Source organism: Dendrobates tinctorius, unplaced genomic scaffold (genome assembly GCF_039654945.1).
Source record: "Dendrobates tinctorius isolate UK_male_01 unplaced genomic scaffold, ASM3965494v1 ptg000171l, whole genome shotgun sequence".
NCBI classification, from domain to species: domain Eukaryota; kingdom Metazoa; phylum Chordata; class Amphibia; order Anura; family Dendrobatidae; genus Dendrobates; species Dendrobates tinctorius.
The window spans coordinates 17,518,461-17,545,913 of record NW_027361838.1 but is presented as its reverse complement, the minus strand read 5'-3'; the positions used below and the strand labels follow the sequence as shown (position 1 = coordinate 17,545,913).

Genomic DNA, 27,453 nt, shown 5'->3' with positions numbered 1-27,453 from the left:
TGAAAATAGGAGAGCGATTTAGGAGGAGACTGGGTGGAAGAAGAGGTTGCTTCACTTTGTTCTGACTGAAAATTATAAGCCTTTCATGTTCAAAACTTTCTGCTGAAAGTGGCCATATGTAAGCGCAGCCCCATTACAAGTTTTACTATGTTGTCCTACTTGGAACGTTTCTGTTCTGACTTTTTCCATATAATAAAATATTACATTCTCTTGTCACCACAGATAGGATCATTGTTTCTATCACACACTTTGAATATATATCTAGATATGCTATATGATAATAATCTGAATCTTCACAATCATGTCCATATGTGTCCTTGGTCCATAACTGATGTTTTAATTTGTATAAATAGACGGTTCACATGAAAAATAAGAAACGTAATATATCTTATCTAAGAGATATGATTCTTTCTCCTCCGGGACTGATCTCAACATTCTCAATTTAAGGTTAAAACTTGTTGTAAGAGAGCAGCTGGACAGGTCATGGGTGAGAAGAATGTGTTACCAAGGTGGTTAGCCTCAGTGATGTGAGTTCCAGCAATGATAGGTTGCTGTGAAGGTTTTTAATGGGACCAGATTTTTGGGTATGAGTATTAGGAGCGTCAAGAAGAGATGGGTGGGACCAGCCACTCCCATATTTCTACTCCAGGATTTGAAGGGTTTACTTAAGACAGCTGAGCTGCCTCAGTTGTGTCCGTGTGTGGAGTTGGGGCTGGTGCGTAACCAGCAACTGTGAGCCGACTAAGCTTGAAGTAAGACCAGAACTGCTGTCTGTTAAAGACTCTGAGATTGTTTTGCCTTCAGCTTGGAAAAGGACTTTGTTTCTTCTGTTATTTTCGAAAGGCTATTTGTTTCATTTAAAAAATGAAAATTTATGATGTTCAATAAACTTTGCCTGTTTGACAAAGAAAAACTTGTGCCTGTCTGGACCCTCAGTGGCTACCAAAGATCGTGAACCTTACACTTTGGTGAGTGAAAATGAAATGTTACATAACTGAGATAGAAAATGGCATTTACTATTGAAGCGGTTCATTACAGAGGTGAAGAAGGAGAAGCTCTGCCTCTAGCACCTCCTTTTTCTTCATACCTCCCTTCTACATAAGAGATGACAGTTGGAATTTATAAGATTCTATCTCGGTAATGTAACAATCTGTCTTCACTGAATACAGATTTTATCCTTGAATTGAGAAGTTTGAAAATGAAAGATCAGTCCTGTGTCATGATCTCAGTGTGGGTTTGACTCGCACATGTGGGGGTAATGTCTGGAACCAGTGCTGATGACTGGCATTGCTGGGGTTAAAGGTTGTGATCCCAGTGCAGGCTTACCTGCACACCTGGGGCTTATGATTGTGGCCTCTCCCTGGTTCTGGGAAAGGCTTCTTATAGCCTCAGGAAGCTCCTGTCCCTGTCAGTTATACTTTCGCCCTTGGCATAGTGTGGTGACCCCTGAGTGTGTTTGTGCTGTGTTCTTGTTTATCTGATACTTTGTCTACGACTCGGTCTGTTCTCTGGATGCTGCTTGTTGGATTCTGCTTGGTACCTTCTATGTCTGTTTGGCTTTGACCACTGCCTGGCCCCGACTCTCCGTTCTGTCTCATCCCTGGTACTTTACTTTTATTTCTGTGTATGACCCGGTTTGTCTGACTTTGAGAATTCCTGTATTAGTGTTCTGCCTATCTCTGACAGCAGGACGCTAAGCCCCACCCCCTTGCAGTCACATGACCGTAGGTCCTTCACTGCTCACTGACTTTAGCTTCTCCAGGTCCTGTTTGCCTGAACTGTCCGGCCGTGTTTGACCCCGGGCCCCTCTGCAGTGTGGGTGAGTCCTTGCTCAGTGGTGGCTGCATGTCGACCTTAACAGGACTGTGACATCCTGGAGGAGAAAGAAGCAGATAAGATATATTACAATTTTTCTTACTTTTATGCGTACTAATAATAATTTCTGAAATAAAAATGATGATTGTGCTTTAAATAGAACACTGAATGCTTTTCGCTTGTTCCACATCTCAAATTTTCTTTTTGAGAATTAATACTCCCATGTGCCATTTATCGACTGGGTACAAGCGCAGGGTTCTCACAATGAAAAGGAACTACAGAGGTGAAAATAGTATAGTATAAAGATATTAGAAAAGTATCAACCTACAATGAAATTAAGGCCTTTTTCACACTTCAGTTTTTTGGCGTCAGTCAAAATCCGTCAAAGTGTGAAAAAACGAATTCTGTGAAGTTTGCCAAAAAACTGATGGATCGGATCACTGCAGCTTTCAGAATTTAAAGGAATAGGGAGAGAGGGAATGAGAATTTTCTATGCTAGAACAGCTTTTGGGGTTAAATTAAATAAATGGTAATTCTTCCGGGCATGCTCAGTTTAAAAAAATGGAATCCGTCCCTGAATTCCATCAGTGACGGATCCGCCGCCCATAGGTCACCAGCCGTCTTTTCAACGCAGACAAAAAAATGTTCCGACGGATCCATCAAATGACGGATGCAACGGATGGCCATCCGTTGCAATCTGTCCCTAATGCAAGTCAAGGAGAAAAAAACGGATTCCACTAAAAAAAAGGATCCTTTATTTTCAAAAAAAGGCGGATTTTGACTGATGTCTAAAGACTGAAGTGTGAAAGAGGCCTAATTCAGATGTATTGCTTAGTAAAATTATTACATGATGGAGAAGTATAGAGCAGTTGATTTCATTCTGAGTGTGTTTCATGTGCGACAGGTTTTATTCCATGTAAACAATGGAGCTGCCAGAATAACAGCAGTTTACAAACGAGAAGACTCCGGCTCATTATGTGATGGAAAATGGCACCAAATTCAGGCCAATAAGGTTAAGCACAAAATCATCCTTACTGTTGATGGAAACACAGTGCAGGTCGAGAGTCCTCATGTGCAGTCAACCTCTGCAGACACAAACAATCCCATATATGTTGGAGGTTATCCAGGTAAGATATATTTACCAAATGGGTTTAAAATTCACACAGATAATGTTTCCAGCTTTAAGTAAGCTGCTAGAGTTCATATCTGTTCACAGATAATAGCTTATCTTATGTTCTATTAGGGTACCGTTACACTTAGCGATGCACCAGCGATCCCGACAACGATATGGATCGCTGGTGCATCGCTAAGTGGTCGCTAGTGAGCTGCCAAACAGGCAGATCTCACCAGCGACATCGCTGGGGTCGGGGGTCGCTGCTTACCTGTCAGACGCGGCGATCCTGACATCCTCCCGCCCGCGTCCACGCGTCGCTCGTTGGCGCCACAGGAAGCCCAGCAGGAAGCGCCTGACGAGAAATGATCCAGGACCTTTTCGCACGACCAGCGACAAGCAGCGGGGGAGCCGGTCGGAGGGAAGTATCACATGTAGCGATATCGCTAGCAATATCGCTGCTGCTTCACAAAATCGGTGACGTTACAGCGATATTGCTAGCGATATCGCTAAGTGTAACGGGGGCTTTAGTTATATATCTCACAGTGTTAACAGTGTGCACCCTTCTTGTTATGCTTACATGCACAGATCAGATCTGGAATTTTTGGCAACCACAAGGGATGGGCATGATTTACTAATACACATCTTTTTAGGGTATTGAGTCCCAGTAGAGTTGAGTAGCCCATGACACTTATTTAAAGGTCATTGTAGTTAAATTAAGTTCACACTTCTGGTCTATGAAATTTAAGAAAAGTTCACATTGTGATTTTTTTTTTGCATCTCAAGACTATTAATTCATACATTATGTACATGTAAGCTGTTTTTGGAATATATAAACAAAGTACAGTAGAGCATAAGCTTAACTTTTAGAGATGATCAAATCTTTTGAAATTCAAATTTGTCAGCTTTGATTAATTTTTCAGAAAAATGTAACTTGCATCAAATTGCAATACTGCAAAACCTCCAATTGCCTGGAAAAGATGTGTGATTGTGCGGCCTCCAAGGAATGTATTAAAACCCTTTCAAGCTCTTTTACACAGAGTCTTAGTAATGTGTAAGTGAACTCAATGGGTAAATGGATAGTAATAGGAAGTAAAAAGTATATAAGAAAGAGTCAGCTCACCCATCTTAGAAGTCCAACACAGGAAACATGCAAGGAAAGCAGAAAAAATCCAGCGTCCAGAACTTCTTAAAAATAATGTTTAATTAGTACAAATTAAAAATGTCCAAAAGATATCATGAGACACAAAGAAAGTGTCCACCACTAGGAAAGGGGGGTGCTACAGGAAAACGTTGATTAAGGAATTTTTTCCAAAATGCGCTTGCCTGTTGCACCCCCCTTTCCTAGTGGTGGATACCTTCTTTGTCTCTCATGATATCTTTTGGACATTTTTAATTTGCACCAACTAAACACTTGTGACGGCCGTCTGCGAATCTGGGCTGCAGTAGGAACAGCACCCTGAGTAACCCCGAGACCATTAATCCCTATACAGGGATCTGGAATTGTAGCAAGGCCCAGGGGGTAGCTGTTTTGAGGAGCAGTGGACCAGAGCAGGACGGCCGCCAAGGGGTCAAAGCTAAAACCCGTAATCAAAGTCAGGAGGCAGGAGTCGGAGGCCGGAGGGCAGCAGAGGTACGAAATCAGCAGACAGAAGGAGAGTCAAAAGTCCAGGCCAGGGTCAGTAAAACCAGGAGGTCAGCAAGGTACAAAATCAGCAGGCAGAAGGAGAGTCGGGAATCCAAGCAAAGGTCAGCGTCAAAATATCAGAATAGAGGCAGAGGTACAAAAACGGCAGGCAATAGAATGGTCAGAAATCCAGGCTGAGGTCAGAGTTTAACTATAGCAAATTGCACAGTAGCACGCAGGGGAACCAAGAATATATCCGGCGGCTTGCAAGACCAGTCCCAAGGTATTTGAGGGATCAGGTCATCCCTCACAGGTTCCCGGACTGATGATGTAACCAGGACCGCCCCCAAGACCAGGCCAGACGGACATGCAGTAAGCCCTACATGATTGACAGAGGGGCGGAGCCTGCAGTCACCAGATGCCTGCGCAGGGGCCTCTTCTCTGTCACCACCCTCACCCTGAGGCGAACCACGGCGCCTCCCAGTGGTCGAGGCAGGAACAGCCATCCCCGAGTCTGACGGCGACATGACGGCCCGGCGACTCCTAGTGACCGAGACCGGAACAGCAAGCCCCGAGTCTGGCGGCGAAGTGTCAGTCTGGCGCCTCCTAGTGGCCGGAGCCAGAACAGCAGGCCCTGAGTCTTGCGGCGACGTGCCAGTCCGGCGCCTCCTAGTGGCCAAAGCCGGAACAGCAGGCCCTGAGTCTGACAGCGACGTGACAGTACCCCCCCTTCCAAGAGGGGCCTCCGGACCCTCAAAACCTGGTTTGTCAGGATGAAGGAGGTGAAACCGTCTAATTAACCCCTTGGCATGGATGTCATCAGCGGGGACCCAGGACCTCTCCTCTGGACCATAGCCCTTCCAATGCACCAAATATTGCACGGACTTTCTCACCAAAGGGGAATCAAGGATACCCTGGACTTCGTACTCCAAGGCACCCTTGACCAAAACTGGAGGAGGAGGAGGGGACTGGACGGGATGAATTGGGGAGCGGTACATCTTGAGGAGGGATTTGTGGAAAACATTGGGTATTTTGAAAGACTGAGGGAGCTTTAAACGAAAGGCTACCGGGTTAATTACCTCTAATATTTCATAGGGACCAATAAATCTGGGGCCCAGTTTGGCAGATGGTACCTTAAGCTTAATGTTTTTGGTAGACAGCCAAACTTTGTCCCCAACTCCCAAATGTGGCCCCTTGGACCGCCGTTTATTTGCGGCCGAAGCCTGTCTGACCTGGGAGCCTTTCAAGTTTGAGTTCACCTCCAACCAGATGGTCTTTAAGTGATGTATGGATTTCTCTACCCCCGGGAGCTCCGACATCTTAGCAGAAAATGAACCAAACCATGGGTGTAAACCATAATTGCAGAAGAATGGGGTGGTTTTGATGGATTCTTGGTATAGGTTATTTAGGGCAAATTCGGCTAACGGGAGATGTTCCACCCAATCGGATTGGTGTTCCGAGACATAGCAGCGAAGATACTGCTCTAGGGCTTGGTTGGCACGCTCAGTTTGTCCATTAGTCTCAGGGTGGTAAGCGGAGGAGAAAGATAATTCAACGCCAATGCGTTTGCAGAATGCCTTCCAGAATTTAGAAACGAACTGGGTACCTTGGTCGGACACGATATTCACCGGAGCGCCGTGCAGTCGTATTACATGAATGATGAACAATTTACTTAAGGTTTCTGAATTAGGTAGTCCAGAGAAGGGAACAAAATGGCACTGCTTACTGAACCTGTCCACCACCACCCAGATACATGACTTCCCTTCTGAGGGTGGCAGGTCAGTAATGAAGTCCATGGAGATGTGGGTCCATGGACTCTCTGGGGTGGGCAAAGACTGGAGCCAGCCGGCAGGCCGATTATGGGGAGACTTACCACGCGCACAAGTTTCGCAAGCTAAAACGTAATCTTTACAGTCCTTCATGACCGTCGGCCACCAAAAGTTCCTGGTCACTAGTCTGGCAGTATTATTAACACCAGGATGGCCTGCCAGGACAGAGTCATGTGACTCCTTCAGAACTTGTAGACGAAACGGGGCTGGAACGAACAGTTTCTGGGAGGGCGTCGTGTCCAGGACTGGCTCTGAGGACCTACGGATCTCCTCCAGAAGGTCCAGAGACACGGCCGACACCACGATCCCATTGGCCAGTTTTGGAACTGGTTCCGAGTCCTCAGCCTGTGAAGGGCAGAAACTCCGAGAGAGGGCATCAGCCCTTACATTTTTAGTCTCTGGACGAAACGTGATCACAAAGTTAAACCTTGAGAAGAACAAAGCCCACCTAGCCTGCCTAGGATTCAATCTTTTAGCTGACTCCAAGTAGGTCAGGTTCTTGTGATCCGTGATCACTGTAACCTTGTGTTTAGCACCTTTGAGGAAGTGGCGCCATTCTTCGAAGGCCCACTTTATGGCCAACAATTCCCGATTCCCTATATCATAATTTTTCTCAGTAGGAGAGAATTTTCGGGAAAAGAAGGCACATGGACGGAGTTGAGTGAGGGAGGCAGTGCCTTGGGAAAGCACTGCCCCTACTCCAACCTCAGAGGCATCAACCTCTACCACAAAGGGGCGGTCTAGATCAGGCTGAATTAATATTGGGTTGGCAGAAAAACAATCTTTTAAAACAGAAAATGCCTGAAGTGCCTCAGGCTTCCAATTAACCACGTCTGCCCCCTTCCGGGTCAGATCCGTGAGCGGTTTGGCGATCTCAGAGAAGCCTTTGATGAATTTACGGTAATAATTTGTAAATCCCAAGAATCGCTGCAGCGCTTTTAGAGTTTTGGGTTGCACCCATTCTCTAATGGGTCGGATCTTGGCAGGATCCATGCGAAACCCCTTAGCAGAAATCATGTACCCCAAAAATTGTACCTCCTCAGCCATAAAAACACACTTTTCCAGCTTGGCAAATAGAGAATGCTCTCTAAGTCTTTGGAGCACAGAATGGACATGTTGTGCGTGTGTAAGAACATCAGCGGAGTAGATCAGGATGTCATCTAGATAAATCACTACATATACCCCACAGATATCCCTGAAGATATCTTTCACAAAGTGTTGGAACACGGCAGGTGCATTACTTAACCCAAATGGCATCACAAGATACTCAAAATGACCAAGAGGTGTGTTAAACGTGGTTTTCCACTCATCTCCATCTCTTATGCGAACAAGATTGTAAGCTCCCCAGAGATCAAGTTTAGTGAACCAACGGGCTCCCAGTAGCTGGTTAAAAAGATCAGAGATGAGTGGAAGCGGGTACTGATTCTTTACAGTAATAGCGTTCAGCTTTTGATAATATATGCATGGTCTGAGTCCACCATCTTTTTTTTTCCACAAAGAAAAACCCAGCTCCTACAGGTGAAGTGGAGGGTCTAATAAAACCTTTTTGCAAGCTGTCTGCTATGTAATCATTCATGGCTACACGTTCTGGACCAGAGAGGTTAAATATTCTCCCCTTAGGGAGACGGGCACCTGGAACCAAGTCTATAGGACAATCATATTCTCCATGAGGAGGTAATTTCTCAGACTCCACTATGGAAAAGACATCTTCATAGTCCCTGAATACGTATGGTATAAAGGGTGTTTTAAGTTTAATTTGGCTCACTGACAGTGACATACAGTGGTTTTGACATTGTGGACTCCAGCGCACGATATCCCCTAGGTGCCAGTCAATAACCGGATTATGCTGGTGCAGCCATGGCATGCCTAACACAACTGGATGTGATAAATTGTGAATAACAAAAAACAACATATGTTCTGTGTGTAATGCCCCCACTGACATAGCAATTTCTGTAGTAACAAATTCTACTCCACCATGGATAATAGATGTACCATTAATCGCAGTGGTTTGAATAGGGGCATTAAGTCTTAGCAAACGTACACCAAGATTCCTTGCAAGCAAAAAATCCATAAAGTTGCCCGCGGAACCACAATCCACATAGGCCTTCATACACAGAGATTTATTAGAAAACGAGAGCGAGACGGGTAACAAAAGTTTAGCCGCATTTGCGGGCAATACTTGAGCCTCTGGGCCAGCACGACCAAAGCTGCCCAGAGGCCGATGCTCCAGGAATGTGGATCTCTGACGTTCAGCTTTCTCCCTGAAGACTCCAGACAGCAGCATGCTTGTGAATGAGAATGCTCTTCCAGGCTGTGCACTGCAACAGGTGTTCAGGCCAAATATCAGCTCAGTCAGGAGAAGGAGAAAAAAAAATTCAGGAGACTGCTTTTATATATGATGGACATATCACAGAAAGCAGTTTTTGTGGCCGGATATAATGTGACGGCCGTCTGCTTATCTGGGCTGCAGTAGGAACAGCACCCCGAGTAACCCCGAGACCCTTAACCCCTATATAGGGATCTGGAATTGTAGCAAGACCCAGGGGGTAGCTGTTTAAAGGAGCAGTGGACCAGAGCAGGACGGCCGCCAAGGGGTCAAAACTAAAACCCGTAATCAAAGTCAGGAGGCAGGAGTCGGAGGCCGGAGGGCAGCAGAGGTACGAAATCAGCAGACAGAAGGAGAGTCAAAAGTCCAGGCCAGGGTCAGTAAAACCAGGAGGTCAGCAAGGTACAAAATCAGCAGGCAGAAGGAGGGTCGGGAATCCAAGCAAAGGTCAGCGTCAAAATATCAGAATAGAGGCAGAGGTACAAAAATGGCAGGCAACAGAATAGTCAGAAATCCAGGCTGAGGTCAGAGTTTAACTATAGCAAATTACACAGTAGCACGCAGGGGAACCAAGAATATATCCAGCGGCTTGCAAGACCAGTCCAAAGGTATTTGAGGGATCAGGTCATCCCTCACAGGTTCCCAGACTGATGATGTAACCAGGACCGCCCCCAAGACCAGGCCAGACGGACATGCAGTAAGCCCTACATGATTGACAGAGGGGCGGAGCCTGCAGCCACCAGATGCCTGCGCAGGGGCCTATTCTCTGTCACCACCCTCACCCTGAGGTGAACCACGGCGCCTCCCAGTGGTCGAGGCAGGAATAGCCTTCCCCGAGTCTGACGGCGACGTGACGGCCCGGCGCCTCCTAGTGACTGAGACCGGAACAGCAAGCCCCGAGTCTGGCGGCGAAGTGTCAGTCCGGCACCTCCTAGTGGCCGGAGCTGGAACAGCAGGCCCTGAGTCTGACGGCGACGTGCCAGTCCGGCGCCTCCTAGTGGCTGAAGCCGGAACAACAGGCCCTGAGTCTGACAGCGACGTGACAACACTATTTTTAAGAAGTTCTGGACTCTGTATTTTTTCTGCCTTCCTAGTAATAGGAAGTAACCAACAGCTTGGCAATATCACACTGTAGAAGCTGCACAATCTAATATATACTTATCTTGTAATGTCTTCACATCCTGTTCCGTCCAGATGTCTCCGGATCCCAGAATTGCAAGCGGCGGAAGTTCACCGACCGCCATATTGGGACACCCAAGTGATGGGTGTCTCAATATAGAAACTACTGGTGGTATCAGCCTCTTGCGCGGTACTACCAGCGGAACACCATCGCACCACAAACACACACATTATATACGCCGTACACACCACACACACTGTATATGCCACACACTGTAGGGGGTGAGAGAAAGCACACAGGGGTGAGTGAGACAGCACAGGGCGGAGACAGCTCAAACGGGACAGCACATGAGGGGAGGACACAGCACAGGAAGGAGAGAGATAGCAGACAAGGGGGATAGCACATGAGGTAGACAGGTCAAAGAAGAGAGCACAGATGGGAGAAGTCAGCACATGGGGAACACAGTCTGGTCTACTTTGGGGTCACAAAGCCTCCTGCTGCATTGAAAACCCTCTATGACAGTTTACTGGAGGCTGGACAAGACAGTACCATTTGGCCAACTGAGACTGTTCTTGCCACTGATCCAATTCGCTGATACAGAAGTCCATAGGTTGCTGGTATGACTGAATCAGTCTATTGAGGCAGTGCATAACTTTTTGCTGATGTACATCAAATTAGCATAGCAACTGATAAAACTTTTGTCTGCTAGAACAGGAGATGGACTGTTGGCTCTACAGGTAGTGGAGAGGGGTATATGGGTCAGATGTGCATCTGTTGAGTAAAAGCTTTGCTAAACACGGAACACAGCTTTTCCTCATTGTGTGAAAATTTTGACTGCCTTTCAGAAGACAGAAAAAAATCCCTCATTTTGATTTTAAAGCAGCAGTTTAAAAAAAATGGCTATCCAATAGTCATCTCTTTTCTTAATACTAATGATACACCTGCCTGACCCCAAGCAATTGAGCATGAAGCCGCATCGTGTAACTGTGATCTTGACCTCGAGGGCTCCCAACAGCCCCAGGGCAATGATGAACATGTAATTATTGCTGTTTTTTCTCCATCCCTTGTTGCATCCTTATGAGTGTTTTTCCAATATAATTATAAGGGGGATGACAGCAATGATGCCACAGTTCTCTCTACTGACAAATTTAGTAGCTTCTTCAAAAGCTTTCAGTAGGCAACATGCATTGATCTTCAGCTACTGTTTAATCAGCAGCTGCATATTCCAAAGTAACCCAAGCTCCAGTTTGCACGCTGCAAAAATGCAGCATAAAACAGTGACTGACAGAAGCACTAGTAGTTCCATCATGCCTCATGAAAATTGTTAAAATGTCCAATCACGTGACCATGGCCACCACCTTCTTCAAGTGGTTATATTAGTTGAAGAAGTGGCGCAATTAATTTCAAGACGTGCGTTATGAGGGATGGTGAGTTACTTTACCCATGCATAGTTCATCCACAAAGTTCCAAGCATAGCCACTTACATTAATGACCAGTTGAAGTTGATGTGAAGCCATCCAGCATAAGATTTGCTGCTTTATGGAGAGAAGCAACTCATCCATGTAGCCCATGTTCATAAGCTGTAGAGTAGCTTAGCACTTAACCTTACAGGAACAAAAAGACTGAAGAGGGAGTAGATGCAGCATTATGCCCTATTGCTCCATCACTTCAAGTGCTAGTTGAGAGCTATAGTTCTGGTCTATTCAAGCCTGAACATCCATGGTCATACTGGTATTGGGAACTTTAATTAAATACAACTGTGCAATAATGAAAGGAGCCCCTGTGCTCTACACAAGCGGCACAACCGCTACATTTTGACAGTTGGGGCAGAATCAACATTAATCAGAAAATGACTGAAAATTCACTTATTACAGCCTTCGGCTGCATGATGACAGTTGTAATACACCCCTGTGAAGAAGCTGCATATTCAGTGCAAGGAATAGCTATTGAACCCCATCATACGAATTTGTAATATAATTTCTTTAATGGGTTTTATATAGATTGTACCTGTCAAAGTGAATCAATATTTGCAGTCAGCGATTTATGACATATATCACAGAAATTATCCAACTCTTGTAACTTTGGACTGATTTGATCTGTTTAAGCTCATCCTATTTGAGGTTTTGAGTTCAGGTTGTGCTGTATCCTATTTCTTTTTGACTTGATATGATAGTTTCATTCTCAGTAAATGTACAATGCTAGTTTTTACACAATAATACAATGGGGCAATGGTGCTAATTAGTGATGAGCGATGAATCCCAAAAAGAGGTCTAAATAAATCGCCCTTCCATATTATCATGCAAATCCAAAAAGAAAAAAAAACGGAAGGAAAAAGCACATATCAATGAACGTAAATATTTACATTTTATTAATGCCCATAATTAAAAGATGACAAAAAGAGAAGAAACAAACAGGTGTGTCAACGCCAAGTATAATACACTCAAGTTTGTGCTATGAAAATTAAATTATACATATGCATAATATAATACATATACCAATAGAAATCCTCTAGCAGAAGTGCACAGGAACATATATGCCATGTGGCAAGCACCAAAAACCCCTATAAAGGGGAATATATAGACAGAATACAAACCCCAAAGCGGTATGTCCTCTAATAATAAGGTGGCAAATGTCATTTAAGAAAACAGGGGTAAATATACATAATAGTAATTGTACATAATATGCATTCAATACACAAATAATTGCACCAAAGCCCACTTAGAAGATAGCCCAAATGGCAGTAAACATAACCCTCTCTTAGCAAAGTGCTGTAAGCATATTTTTATAGTGCATATGCCCAATGAACTTCCCTAGCAAACGTGCACAGAAAAATATATACAGTCATATGTAAAAGTTTGGGCACCCCTATTAATGTTAACCTTTTTTCTTTATAACAATTTTGGTTTTTGCAACAGGTATTTCAGTTTCATATATCTAATAACTGATGGACTCAGTTATATTTCTGGATTCAAATGAGGTTTATTGTACTAACAGAAAATGTGCAATCTGCATTTAAACAAAATTTAACCGGTGCAAAAGTATGGGCACCCTTATCATTTTCTTGATTTGAACACTCCTAACTACTTTTTACTGACTTCCTGAAGCACTAAATTGGTTTTGTAACCTCATTGAGCTTTGAACTTCATAGCCAGGTGTAGCAAATCATGAGAAAAGGTATTTAAGGTGGCCACTTGCAAGTAGTTCTCCTATTTGATTCTCCTATGAAGAGTGGCATCATGGGCTCCTCAAAACAACTCTCAAATGATCTGAAAACAAAGATTATTCAACATAGCTTTTCAGGGGAAGGATACAAAAAGTTGTCTCAGAGATTTAACCAGTCAGTTTCCACTGTGAGGAACATAGTAAGGAAATGGAAGAACACAGGTACAGTTCTTGCTAAGCCCAGAAGTGGCAGGCCAAGAAAAATATCAGAAAGGCAGAGAAGAAGAATGGTGAGAACAGTCAAGGACAATCCACAGACCACCTCCAAAGACCTGCAGCATCATCTTGCTGCAGATGGTGTCACTGTGCATCGGTCAACAATACAGCGCATGCATAACGCCTTTTTGTATGACCAAACAACTCAATCTTTGTTTCATCAGTCCACAGGACCTTCTTCCAAAATGTAACTGGCTTGTCCAAATGTGCTTTTGCATACCTCAGGCGACTCTGTTTGTGGCGTGCTTGCACAAACGGCTTCTTTCGCATCACTCTCCCATACAGCTTCTCCTTGTGCAAAGTGCGCTGTATTGTTGACCGATGCACAGTGACACCATCTGCAGTAAGATGATGCTGCCGGTCTTTGGAGGTGGTCTGTGGCTTGTCCTTGACTGTTCTCACCATTCTTCTTCTCTGCCTTTCTGATATTTTTCTTGGCCTGCCACTTCTGGGCTTAACAAGAACTGTACCTGTGTTCTTCCATTTCCTTACTATGTTCCTCACAGTGGAAACTGACTGGTTAAATCTCTGAGACAACTTTTTGTATCCTTCCCCTGAAAAGCTATGTTGAATAATCTTTGTTTTCAGATCATTTGAGAGTTGTTTTGAGGAGCCCATGATGCCACTCTTCATAGGAGAATCAAATAGGAGAACTACTTGCAAGTGGCCACTTTAAATACCTTTTCTCATGATTTGATACACCTGGCTATGAAGTTCAAAGCTCAAAGAGGTTACAAAACCAATTTAGTGCTTCAGTAAGTCAGTAAAAAGTAGTTAGGAGTGTTCAAATCAAGAAAATGATAAGGGTGCCCATACTTTTGCACCGGTCAAATTTTGTTTAAATGCAGATTGCACATTTTCTGTTAGTACAATAAACCTCATTTGAATCCAGAAATATAACTGAGTCCATCAGTTATTAGATATATGAAACTGAAATACCTGTTGCAAAAACCAAAATTGTTATAAAGAAAAAAGGTTAACATTAATAGGGGTGCCCAAACTTTTACATATGACTGTATATGTCTCATATGGCAACCCAGAACTCCTGAAAGAATAGGGGTAATGACCAAAGTTGCAGCCTCCAGTGAGGTATATCCCCCAATAGTATAATGATAAATATCTTAAGGGAAGTCCGTGGTGAGTATACAAGCCAATATATACATATGAGGTACAAATAGTGCACAAATAATTATGCCAATGCCCGCTAGAGAGAGAGCCCAGGAGAGGCAAACATAACGGTCTATTAGTAAAGTGCTTTGTGCATACATGGCGATGAGAACAGAACCCCGACACGCGTTTCACATCTGCTTCCTCGGGGGGGGTTATGTGAAAGCAGAGAGAGGCGACCATTATATAGTCCATGTGAGCTCCCCTGTCAGAACACGGTATAACGGTGCTTCCAGTGCTGAAGCCAAGAGCCGGAAGCCAAGGAGTCGGCGTCCTACATCACAGGGCTGGCTAGCCAGCGATGCGTCAGCTGGGAGGCAAGGCCTGCGGCGCTGCATAGACACGTATCCATGGCAACCAGTAGACAGCCGAGCCACAGGAAGCGCTCACCGCAGAAGAAAACAGTATGCAGCCTGGAGAGTCTCTGTCTATCCAAATCGCCTCCGCCAACAATAAGCCACACAGTGTGTCACATGCTAGCTGTCACTTAAAGTCCCAAGATAAAAATATGTATTGAAGTCAAAATACATAAAATTCTTCAAAAGATGTACAATGTAATAATTATTAACTATCCATAAAATGGAAAGAAGAGGCATAACAACAAGGGCGATGTATGAAAGTTGGAGAAAGATGGAGAAAGGGGCAAAAAACATAGAGAACATAGAGACAAAATATACCCATGCAATGCATACATAAATATAAATAAATATACATATATCATAAAAATGCATACAAACACAGCCAATATAATAGTAACCCCTATTATGCCACAATCAGGTATCTCAGAATGGATTAATAGATACCCCCAGTCCCATTCAGAAATAAAAATCAACAATAATATTGTATTACGTAAAGGTGGCATAGGGAAATTATTCTTTCATCCATAATATGAAGTTCTTCAAACGGCATAAATATTCAGCAATGAATGCCTCCTCCCAGGGATCAGGAGACCAATGAAGATGGTGACTAAAAAGACAACACGGACTCATAGCCTAAAAGACATAAATAGGGTACACAACAAAGAAAGCTAAAACAAAAAAACAAACATAATAAAATAAAAACCAAAAAAGGTATTTTTTATAAAAAAGGAGCAAAACTCAAGACCTCATTAAGGCCTTTAGGTCGTACAAAGTCGACCCTCATGATCCACTTGGCTTCAAGTTGAGAGAGACTTTTCTTCCAATCACCCCCCCCGACCATCCATGTAAACCCTATCTATCCCTTTGACCCTCAAGAGTTTAGCATCACATGAATGTACACTCTTGAAGTGTCGAGGTATGGGTTTTAAAGTGGACATGTCGGCGACATCCCCAGCCTTGATGATATCACAGACATGCTCACGTACTCTGATGCGTAATTGACGTGAAGTAAGCCCAATGTAGACAAGTCCACAGGGACAGGATGCGTGATAAATTACGCCCTCGGTACTACAGATGATGTGCTGTATAATTTGAAATTTTCTTGAACCATCCCCAGAAAAAAAGGATGAACAACGTTCAAGATTAGCACATGCCGCACAATCCCTACAGGGAAAAAATCCCCATTTGGGACCCTTTGACCCAAAATTATCAGTAGTGGGTTTCCTGTGGTGACTATGTACAAGCAAATCTTTAAGAGCGTTTCCTGTGGCTCGGCTGTCTGCTGGTTGCCATAGATACGTGTCTATGCAGCGCTGCAGGCCTTGCCTCCCAGCTGATGCGTCACTGGCTGGCCAGCCCTGTGACGTAGGACGCCGACTCCTTGACTTCCGGCTCTCGGCTTCAGCACCGGAAGCGCCGCTATACTGCGTTCTGACAGCGGCGCTCACACGAACTATATAATGGCCGCCTCTCTCTACTTTCACATAACCCCCCGAGGAAGCTGACATGAAACGCGTGTCGGGGTTCTCTTCTCATCACGAGGTATGCACGCAGCACTTTACTAATAGACCGTTATGTTTGCCTCTCCTGGGCTAGCTCTCTAGCGGGCATTGGCATAATTACTTGTGCACTATTTGTACTTCATATGTATATATTGGCTTGTATACTCACCCCGGACTTCTCTTAAGATATTTATCATTATACTATTGGGGGATATACCTCACTGGAGGCTGCATCTTTGGTCATTACCCCCATTCTTTCAGGAGTTCTGGGTTGCCATATGAGACATATGTATATTTTTCTGTGCACGTTTGCTAGGGGAGTTCATTGGGCATATGCACTATAAAAATATGCTTACAGCACTTTGCTAAGAGAGTGCCATTTGGGCTATCTTCTAAGCAGGCTTTGGTGCAATTATTTGTGTATTGAATGCATATTATTTACAATTACTATTCTGTATATTTACCCCTGTTTTCTTAAAAGACATTTATCACCTTATTATTAGAGGACATACCGCTTTGGGGTTTGTATTCTGTCTATATATTCTCCTTTATAGGGGTTGTTGGTGCTTGCCACATGGCATATATGGTCTTGTGTACTTCTGCGAGAGGATTTCTATTGGTATATGTATTATATTATGCATATGTATAATTTAATTTTCATAGCGCAAACTTGAGTGTATTATACTTGGCGTTGACACACCTGTTTGTTTCTTCTCTTTTTGTCATCATTTTATTATGGGCATTAATAAAATTTAAATATTTACGTTCATTGATATGCGCCTTTTTCTTCCGTTTTTTTTTTTCTTTTTGGATTTTAGTGATGAGCGAGTACTCTCATTACTCGAGATTTCCCGAGCATGCTTGGGTGATATCCGAGTATTTTGGCGTGCTCGGAGATTTAGTTTCTGTTGCTGTAGCTGCATCATTTGCGGGTGCTAGACAGCCCGAATACATGTGGGGATTTCCTAACAAACAGGCAATCCTCACATGTATTCAGGCTGGCTAGCAGCCACAAATCATGCAGCAGAAGCGAAATCTCCGAGCACATCCAAATACTCAGAGATCACCGGAGCATGCTCGGAAAATATCGAATAACGAGTATACTCGCTCATCACTGGTGCTAATCAATGACACAGGAAAGATACATATATAAGAGGGCATGGTGGCGCCTTGGTCATGGTCTGGAGCATAGATGCCATTGATGATTCATTATTTCTTTTCTCACTTGCAGCTGATGTGAAGCAGAACTGTCTAACCAGCCAAACTTCATTCCGTGGTTGCATAAAGAACATGAAACTGGTGAAGGGCACACTGACTGAGGCCAACGACTTCAGCAAATCATTCGAAATGCGAGGCGTATTCCCTCATTCATGCCCAGGAACAGAGTTATAGAAAAGATGTATTGTTGACTTTAGACCATTCATATACACACTGGGCATATTAATCAAGCGAGCGATGTTATCTGATATGAAATCATGTGATATTGTGCTATATGTCAGGCTGAGAGATTGGTAACTGAGACAGAGGGTTGTGCTTGACTCTGAGATGCCCCATAAAGTATTGGCAGATCATTATGTGATCGCATCTCACAAGCAGATACTGAAATTGGTGCTATGAAGATATTCCACGACCTCTTCATCATATTTCCAACTCAGGAACCATGTTTTAGACAATTATCCAATTCTTGCATAACTAAAATTTGTGTGCAACACAAATACCTCCAGTAGCATATTAATAGGATTAATGAATATTTTATTACTGTGTCTGTTCATATCTTTATTGCTGGATGATGATGAATTTTGCTGTTATTTCAGTGTTGATAAAACATTGCAAATCTGTCTTTTATATTTCAATAATAAGTGGCTGATTTGTATTCCTCACATTGTGTTTTGTATTATAGTTGGATATTACTGATTTATGAATTTCTCACTTAATTAGGCTCCAAAACTGCCATGGCAACATTCACACATCTGTATGATACATCCGAGTTCTGACTGATTTTTTTTCTCATACTACACTTGGTCCTATAGAGTAGAATGAAGGTATTCACACATCCGTTATAATCACAGATCATGGTAATGATATCAGATATGATGGGCTGATACCTATTGTGGGCCTCAAGTTTAGAAAGGCTAGATGAAAAGACCCATATTAAAACTATTTATTGTATAAATATGACTATTTTTTTGTGCTAGACTACCAGTTGCTGAAATATTTCTGTGCCAACGAAGCCGATCTTCTGTCTTCTTACCTGTAGTATAAAAATGCTAAACACTACTAAAATTGGTTTGGGGAACATAACAGGCAAATGCTGAATGGACACTACGGACCTTTGTGACCAGAGCATATGGGTGCTGTACACCTGGTTCTAGTCTTAGTGGCCAAGCTTACAAAAAGAGAAGTTAAACATGATACAAATATGTCCCTTGTTCATTGGCAATGTTATTCCCTGTGATGGTAGTATTTGAACACCACAACATATGGGGGCACCAACAAATTAATGTTGGTCGGTTCACTATGTCTTTTATGTATACCGATGTGCGCACCAATAAGATGCTCTCCACAACTTCTTCCCTGCTTAGTCATCACTATGTACACATGGTTCCTAACGAAGACTATGCAGTGAGGAAGGGAGGCATGCACACTGGAGATCACAGTGACTCTCCGGCCCTGCGAAGAAGATCCCTGAATACAGTGTCCATAAAAGGGAGGATGAGGTATGTATTTTTGAGGGACTGCAGGGCGCAGGCACAGGTTTCCGGGACCATAACTGACATGCATAGGAGGCGGGTAGTATTGTAATGAGGACAGGGGGGCAGGGATTTCTTCCAGGCACCGCTCGTCTCAGAACCTGGAAGAAATCATTAGGATAAGGAAAGAATATAACATTTCTCCACAACATGACCTTTAATATGAGACATACAGGCAGGACTAGTGTAACATTTCTATTACCTGTATGCCCATATTAATAGGTCATATATAGAGATGAGTGAATATTTCAATGTTTGGTTCGGCTCATGATCACCGAATTTGCAATATTCGCAGATTTAATCGTCGATTAAATAGCCGAACATACACAGCACAAAAGCCGGTGTTTCCCAAGCTGTGTGACAGCGTTGGAAACACCGGCGTAGCGCTTCTGATCGATGGTGAAATCATCTCCCGGGGACAAAAGCTTCCATCAGCGGCGGATGGGAGTATTCAGCCGCTCCTGCACTGTAAATAAATAATTAAAAAAGAAAATGACGTGGGTTCCCCTGTATTTTTGATAACCAGCCAGGCAAAACTCACAGAATATCAAGAATAGAGGGGTCCCTAAGCCATATTTTTAATTATTGAAATAAACAACTTAAAAAAAGTGTGGGGTCCCCCCATTTTTGACAACCAGCTTTGCTAAAGCAGACAGCTCTGGGCTGGCATTCTCAGGCTTTGTATTGTCAGGTGACATCAAGCCTACGGATTAGTAATGGAGAGGCGTCTATAAGACTCTTATCTATTGCTAATCCTAAAATTGTATGGTAAATAAAGACAGCCAGAATAAAGTACTTTATTAGAAATAAGACTAAACACAGTTTTCCATTTTATTTAAAAATAACAAACACTGTTAAACTCACCTAATTCCACTGAAGCCCTCGTTCTCCTGTAATAAAACTAAAATAAAAAAACAACAATACACCATACCTGTCTGTCGTTCTGTCCCACGCCGTAATCCATGTCTTGGGGATTAATAGTTTTCAACCTGGATGGTGCCAAGATGCGACCGTCCAGGCTGAGAACCACTGGGGAATGAACTACTGCGAGCGGAGCCTCATTGACAGGCGGTGACGTCATCGAGGTTATGTGTGATCACTGAGGCTGCGTTCCGAGCTGGGCTGAACTGCTGTGACCTCAGTGAGATCCCTACTAGCACTGTGGGAAAAAGTCTCTGAGTTCACCGCAGTTCAAGCTTAGTGACCTCACCGCAGATCACGGTGAGAAATTTTACGGTGCTGAGGTCATGGCAGTTCAGTCCTGCTGGGAACGCAGCATCAGTGACAGGAGGTAACTGAGGATGGCTCGCAGCAGCTCATTCACTAGTGGTTCTCAGCCTGAACGGCCGCATCTTGGCACCTTCCAGGTTGGAATTACAGCACAAAAGTGCATTAAATACCCACAAATTCTCACGATACAGAGTAGCAAATCAGCAATAGAGAAATAACATAAAACATAACTTTTAATAATAAGTGTAAAAGCTACCAAAGATAGTAGTGTAAAACACCACCTTCCAGGTTGAAAACTATTAATCCCCCAGACATGGATTATGATGTGGGACAGAACGACAGACAGGTTTGGTATATTGATGCTTTTTTATTTTAGTTTTATTACAGGAGAAGAATGGCTTAGGTGGAATAGGTGTTAGGTGAGTATAACTGTGTTTGTTATTTTTAAATAAAATGTAAAACTGTGTTTAGTATTATTTCTAATAAAGGAATTTATTCTGGCTGTGTCTTTATTTACCATGTAACTATAGACACCTCTCAATTAGTAATTCGTGGGCTTGACGTCACCTGACAATACAAAGATGACATCAACCCACAAATATGAACCCCACTTACCACCACTATAGGGCAAGTGGGAAGAGCTTGGCAAAGCGCCAGAATTATGGGTGGCTGTGGGCTGCTATTTTTAGGCTAGGGGGCAATATCCATGTCCCCTTACCAGCCTGAGAATACCAGCCCCCAGCTGTCTGCTTTAGCAAGGCTGGTTGTAAAAAATTGGGGGGACCTCATGCCATTTTTTAAAATAATTTATTTAAATAATTAACAAATTACGGCATGGGAAACCCTCTATTCTTGTTAACCATCCTTGCTGAAGCTGACAGCTGAGGATTGCAGCCTCCAGCTGTAAATTTTGCCTGGCTGGTTATCAAAAATACAGGGGAACCCACACAGGTTTTTTTTTAATTATTTAATTTAGTTTCACTGGGAGTTCACCGCAGTTGAAATTCACTGCAATGAAACTCTCCCGGTGAACTCGCCTCTGCACCATGTGACCTTCTCACGGTGTAGCGGGGATCTCACTGAGGTCACCGCAGTTCAGCCCAGCTAGGAATGCAGCCTCACTGACATCACCAATAGTCACCAATGCTGTGCTCGCAGCAGTTCAGTCATCAGTGTTTCTCAGCCTGGACGGTCGCATCTTGGCACCATCCAGGTTGAAACTATTTCTCCCCCAGACATGGATTACGGCGTATGACAGAACGACAGACAAGTATGGTATATTGTTGTTTTTTTTATTTTAGTTTTTTTTTACAGGAGAATGAGTGCTTCGGTGGAATTGGGTGTTAGGTGAGGTCGTAAGTATGGTTTAATTAAGATTATTAAAGGAGTCTGTGTCATTTTTTCAATTAAAGGACTTTATTCTTGGTGTGTGTTTTTATACAATGTGACTATGGGGTTAGCAATGGGGGCGTTTTATTGGCACCTCTCCATTAATAATATCGGGGCTTGATGACACTAGACAATACAAAGGTTACATCAGCCCCCCCACCAATCATCTCACTTGCCACTGCTACAGGGCAAGTGGGAAGAGTGAGGCCAGAATTGGCGCATCTTGGAGATGCGCTTTTTCTGGGGTGGCTGAGAGGTGATGTTTTTAGCTTGGGGGGCCAGTATCCATGCCCCCTTCTTTGGCTATTAATATCAGCCTGATGCGGTCTGCATAGCATGTGCTGGTTGTTAATAAAAGGGGGACCCTATGTAATGTTTTTGGGGTCCTCAGTTTAATAGCCTGTAAGGGCTAAGTATACAGCTGTGAGCTGATATTAATAGCCTGGGAAGCTCCATGGGTATTACCCCCTTCCCAGGCTATAAACATTGGCCCCTAGCCGTTGCTTCCCTCTGCTGATTGCGAAAATTATGTGGGAGCCCACGCCATTTTTTTCCAAAAAATAATCTTTTATTAAACACGTTACAGTAAGCTGCACACACACTGTACTAATTGTATTTGTCACTGACATCTATATACAGTGGGGCAAAAAAGTATTTAGTCAGTCAGCAATAGTGCAAGTTCCACCACTTAAAAAGATGAGAGGCGTCTGTAATTTACATCATAGGTAGACCTCAACTATGGGAGACAAACTGAGAAAAAAAAATCCAGAAAATCACATTGTCTGTTTTTTTTTCATTTTATTTGCATATTATGGTGGAAAATAAGTATTTGGTCAGAAACAAAATTTCATCTCAATACTTTGTGATATATCCTTTGTTGGCAATGACAGAGGTCAAACGTTTTCTGTAAGTCTTCACAAGGTTGCCACACACTGTTGTTGGTATGTTGGCCCATTCCTCCATGCAGATCTCCTCTAGAGCAGTGATGTTTTTGGCTTTTCCCTTGGCAACACGGACTTTCAACTCCCTCCAAAGGTTTTCTATAGGGTTGAGATCTGGAGACTGGCTAGGCCACTCCAGGACCTTGAAATGCTTCTTACGAAGCCACTCCTTCGTTGCCCTGGCGGTGTGCTTTGGATCATTGTCATGTTGAAAGACCCAGCCACGTTTCACATTCAATGCCCTTGCTGATGGAAGGAGGTTTGCACTCAAAATCTCACGATACATGGCCCCATTCATTCTTTCATGTACCCGGATCAGTCGTCCTGGCCCCTTTGCAGAGAAACAGCCCCAAAGCATGATGTTTCCACCACCATGCTTTACAGTAAGTATGGTGTTTGATGGATGCAACTCAGTATTCTTTTTCCTCCAAACACGACAAGTTGTGTTTCTACCAAACAGTTCCAGTTTGGTTTCATCAGACCATAGGACATTCTCCCAAAACTCCTCTGGATCATCCAAATGCTCTCTAGCAAACTTCAGACGGGCCCGGACATGTACAGGCTTAAGCAGTGGGACACATCTGGCACTGCAGGATCTGAGTCCATGGTGGCGTAGTGTGTTACTTATGGTAGGCCTTGTTACATTGGTCCCAGCTCTCTGCAGTTCATTCACTAGGTCCCCCCGCGTGGTTCTGGGATTTTTGCTCACCGTTCTTGTGATCATTCTGACCCCACGGGGTGGGATTTTGCGTGGAGCACCAGATCGAGGGAGATTATCAGTGGTCTTGTATGTCTTCCATTTTCTAATTATTGCTCCCACAGTTGATTTCTTCACTCCAAGCTGGTTGGCTATTGCAGATTCAGTCTTCCCAGCCTGGTGCAGGGCTACAATTTTGTTTCTGGTGTCCTTTGACAGCTCTTTGGTCTTCACCATAGTGGAGTTTGGAGTCAGACTGTTTGAGGGTGTGCACAGGTGTCTTTTTATACTGATAACAAGTTTAAACAGGTGCCATTACTACAGGTAATGAGTGGAGGAAAGAGGAGACTCTTAAAGAAGAAGTTACAGGTCTGTGAGAGCCAGAAATCTTGATTGCTTGTTTCTGACCAAATACTTATTTTCCACCATAATATGCAAATAAAATGAAAAAAAAACAGACAATGTGATTTTCTGGATTTTTTTTTCTCAGTTTGTCTCCCATAGTTGAGGTCTACCTATGATGTAAATTACAGACGCCTCTCATCTTTTTAAGTGGTGGAACTTGCACTATTGCTGACTGACTAAATACTTTTTTGCCCCACTGTATCTACCTATTCTATTTGTATTTACTGTATGTAATCCGTATCTTCTGTCGGCTCCTGCTGTGATTTTACACTACCGCGACTGCTGAATTGCCGGCTTTACTTCTATGTAATACACTGTATATACATATATATGTGTGTGTGAATATACAGCTCTGGCAAAAATTTAAGATACCACTTTCAAATGTTCAGTTTGTCTGATTTTTCTCTTTATAGGTATATTTTTGAGTAAAATGTAAATTGTTCTTTTAGTCTATAAACTTCTGACATTTCTCCGAATTTCCAAGCATTAAATTTTGTATTTTTTTTCTGACAAAAAAATGGTCAAACTTTAAAAAAAACCCAGTGCTTTCAGACCTCAACTAATGCTAAGAAAACAAGTTCATAATGATTTAGAAACAACAATACTATTGTTTTAATTCAGGAAGAGTTCAGAAATCAATATTTTGTGGAATAACCATTATTTTTAAAAACCGCTTTCATGTGTCTTGGCATGCTTGCAAACAGCCTTTCACACTGCTTCTGGGACAAAAATTTAGGCAGTTCTTTGTTTGATGGCTTGTGACGATCAATCATCCTCTTGATTACAGTCCAGATGTTTTCAATGGGGTTAAGGTCTGGAGAATGTGATGGTGTCTTAATTTTTCCCAGAACTGTATATCTAATATATAAAGCTCAAGTGTGTATGTCCAGGATTGACAACCGCACCGTCGCAGCTACAGCCACAGAATTTGGCACAGTCACACGTCTGGACCCTGAGAGTATCCAAGGCTATGTTGTGAGGCGAAATTTTAACCCCGCACGTTCCAATTCACCAAACAATTTTGCCCATATCTACATAATGGGAAAAAAATGTGTGTGTATATCAAGCCCCGCCCCTCATTATGATGTCATAATGGTTGCCATGGCGACGCTGATGTCATCATAGGTTGCAAGCCCCGCTGCTCATTATGATGTCATAATGGTTGACTATGGGATGGAGGATGTGTGATGGGTATATGGGCACTGAACTATGGGATGGAGGATATGTATGACGGGTATATGGGCACGGGACTATGGGATGGAGGATATGTATGATGGGTATATAGGCACGGGACTATGGGATGGAGGATATGTATGATGGGTGATGGGTCGTCCTGTTCCTTTAGCTGAAAAACACCCCCATAGCATGATGCTACCACCACCATTGTTTCACTGTTGTGATTGTATTGGGCAGGTGATGAGCAGTGCCTGGTTTTTTCCACACATACTGCTTAGAATTATCACTAAAAAGTTATGTCTTCGTCTCATCAGACCAGAGAGTCTTATTTCTCAAAGTCTTGGCGTCCTTCATTTGCTTTTTAGCAAACTCCATGTGGGCTTTCATATGTCTTGTACTGAGGATAGCCTTCCGTTGGGCCACTCTGCCATAAAGGCCCAACTGGTGGAGGGCTGCAGTGATAGTTGACTTTGTGGAACTTTCTTCCATCTCCCTACTGCATCTTTAGAGCTCAACTACAGTGATCATGGGGTGCTTCTTTATCTCTCTCACCAAGACTCTTCTTCCATGATTGCTCAGTTTGGCTGGATGGTCAGGTCTAGGAAGACTTCTGGTGGTCCCAAACTTCTTCCATTTAAGGATTATGGAGGCCACTGTGCTCTTGGGAACCTTGAGTACAGCACAAATTATTTTGTAACCTTGGCCAGATCTGTGCCTTGCCACAATTCTGTCTCTGAGCTCCTTGACCAGTTCCTTTGACTTCATGATTCTCATTTTGTCTGACATGCACTGTGAGCTGTGAGGTCGTATATAAACAGGTGTGTGCCTTTGCAAATCAAGTCCTATCAGTTTAATTAAACACAGCTGGACTCCAATGAAGGTGTAGAACCATCTCAAGGAGGATCACAAGGAAATGGACAGCAAATATGAGTGTCTGAGCAAAGGGTCTGAATACTTATGACCATGTGATATTTCAGTTTTTCTTTTTTAATAAATTTCCACAATTTTCTACATTTGTCTATTTTTCAGTCAAGATGGGGTGCAGACTGTACATTAATGTGAAAAAAATGTACCTTTTTTGAATTTACAAAATGGCTGCAATGAAACAAAGATTGAAAAATTTAAAGGAGTCTGAATACTTTCTGTACCCACTGAATGTAAAGTTATTTTCAATGCACAAGCAAACTGTCTTTATTGCCTGAGTTGCATCTATCACATCATATTCAGCCAACCAGCACCTTTCTCTGTACTGATGTGTAGCAAAAACCTCAATACAGTGATGTCTATGATTTGTCTAGCTTGAACTACTTTTCATCTTTCAGTGGAAAAGCAATCTTAGTATTCAGCACTATCATTAGTAGTATACTAGAACACCTTAAAAGGGTATTTTTAATTTTTGAAGATCCCAAGCCCTGTGTAAATGGAACAGTTGTCAATCATATGCCCTTCTGCTTCATTTATTTTTAATGCGACCACTATCAGAGTGCCAAAGATCAGTTGAGAGCAATGCTCAGCTAAGAATGACTACAGTGGCAGTGCACATGATCAACCACTGCTCCATTCACACATGGCTCTCATCCCCAGTTCTCAGGATAACTTGAGGTCCCAGCAGTCGAACTCCCAGCGATCGGTAAGTTATCCCCTACCCAATGGATAGGAGATAACTTCCAAACTTGAGAATAGCTCTTACGATATCCTTACACTCTACTGTATCCTAGAAACAGAAAAATCATACAAATATTGCGTTGTATTTCAGAAATTGTGCACTTTCTCATTTACACAATGCAGTGAGATATTTTACATAAGAAGAAGATTGCTTTCCTACTTGGAATTGGCAATCACATATACAGCGCTGATATATTTCATCAATAGCATATAATGAGACAAAAATAATGTCAATTAATTAAGAAGACTTATCATGCAGATTTCGTCCATCTATTCTCCAACACTGTATTGTGTTTTAGGGCACTGTCATGACTCTGCTGTCAGGTGTCCTGGGACCAGGGACTCCTTCACTCTTCCTAATGCTAGAGGTGCCCTAGCTCACCTTGTTCCCCAGATTACTTCTGATTGTTTGTACACTGGAGCCATGTACCTTGCCTTAGCTCTTGAATCCACACTCAGCCTGTACCGTTCCCCGACCCAGGGAAGAGGGGAGTAGTAGTGTACCGTAATACACCAACCAGACTAACAAGGTAATACAAAAATTGATACCCACATTCCCTCTTCAGGACCATATCCCTTCCAGTGTACCAGATACTGAAGCGACCAATGAACTAAGCAAGAATTAACGATCTTTGAAATCCCAAATTTCCATCTAGAATGACTGGAGATGGCGGTAGCAATAATGGTACAGAGGACGCAACATATTTTTTGAGTAGAGGTCAATTAAACACATTATGAATCCTAAAGGTGGGTGGTAAAGTAAGGTGGAATGCTACAGGATTGACGATGGTCACAATCTTATAAGCATCAATGAACCAGAGACCCAGTTTCCAAAAGGGAACCGTCAACTTAATATTCCTTGAGGACAACCTCACCAAGTCACCAACACACATGTCCACCTAACGT

At 43.0% G+C, this 27,453-nt stretch overlaps 1 protein-coding gene across 1 annotated transcript in view; it reads left to right on the top strand.

Annotated features, from left to right (window-relative positions):
* Positions 1-18,467, top strand: part of LAMA1 (laminin subunit alpha 1) — a 291,968-nt gene extending 273,501 nt beyond the window's left edge. The window contains exons 62-63 of the mRNA XM_073550937.1: positions 2,720-2,942; positions 17,526-18,467. Coding sequence (XP_073407038.1) covers positions 2,720-2,942; positions 17,526-17,686 — 384 coding nt within the window. The 3' untranslated portion in view covers positions 17,687-18,467. The remainder of the gene's footprint in view (positions 1-2,719; positions 2,943-17,525) is intronic.
* The last annotated feature ends 8,986 nt before the right edge of the window (positions 18,468-27,453 follow it).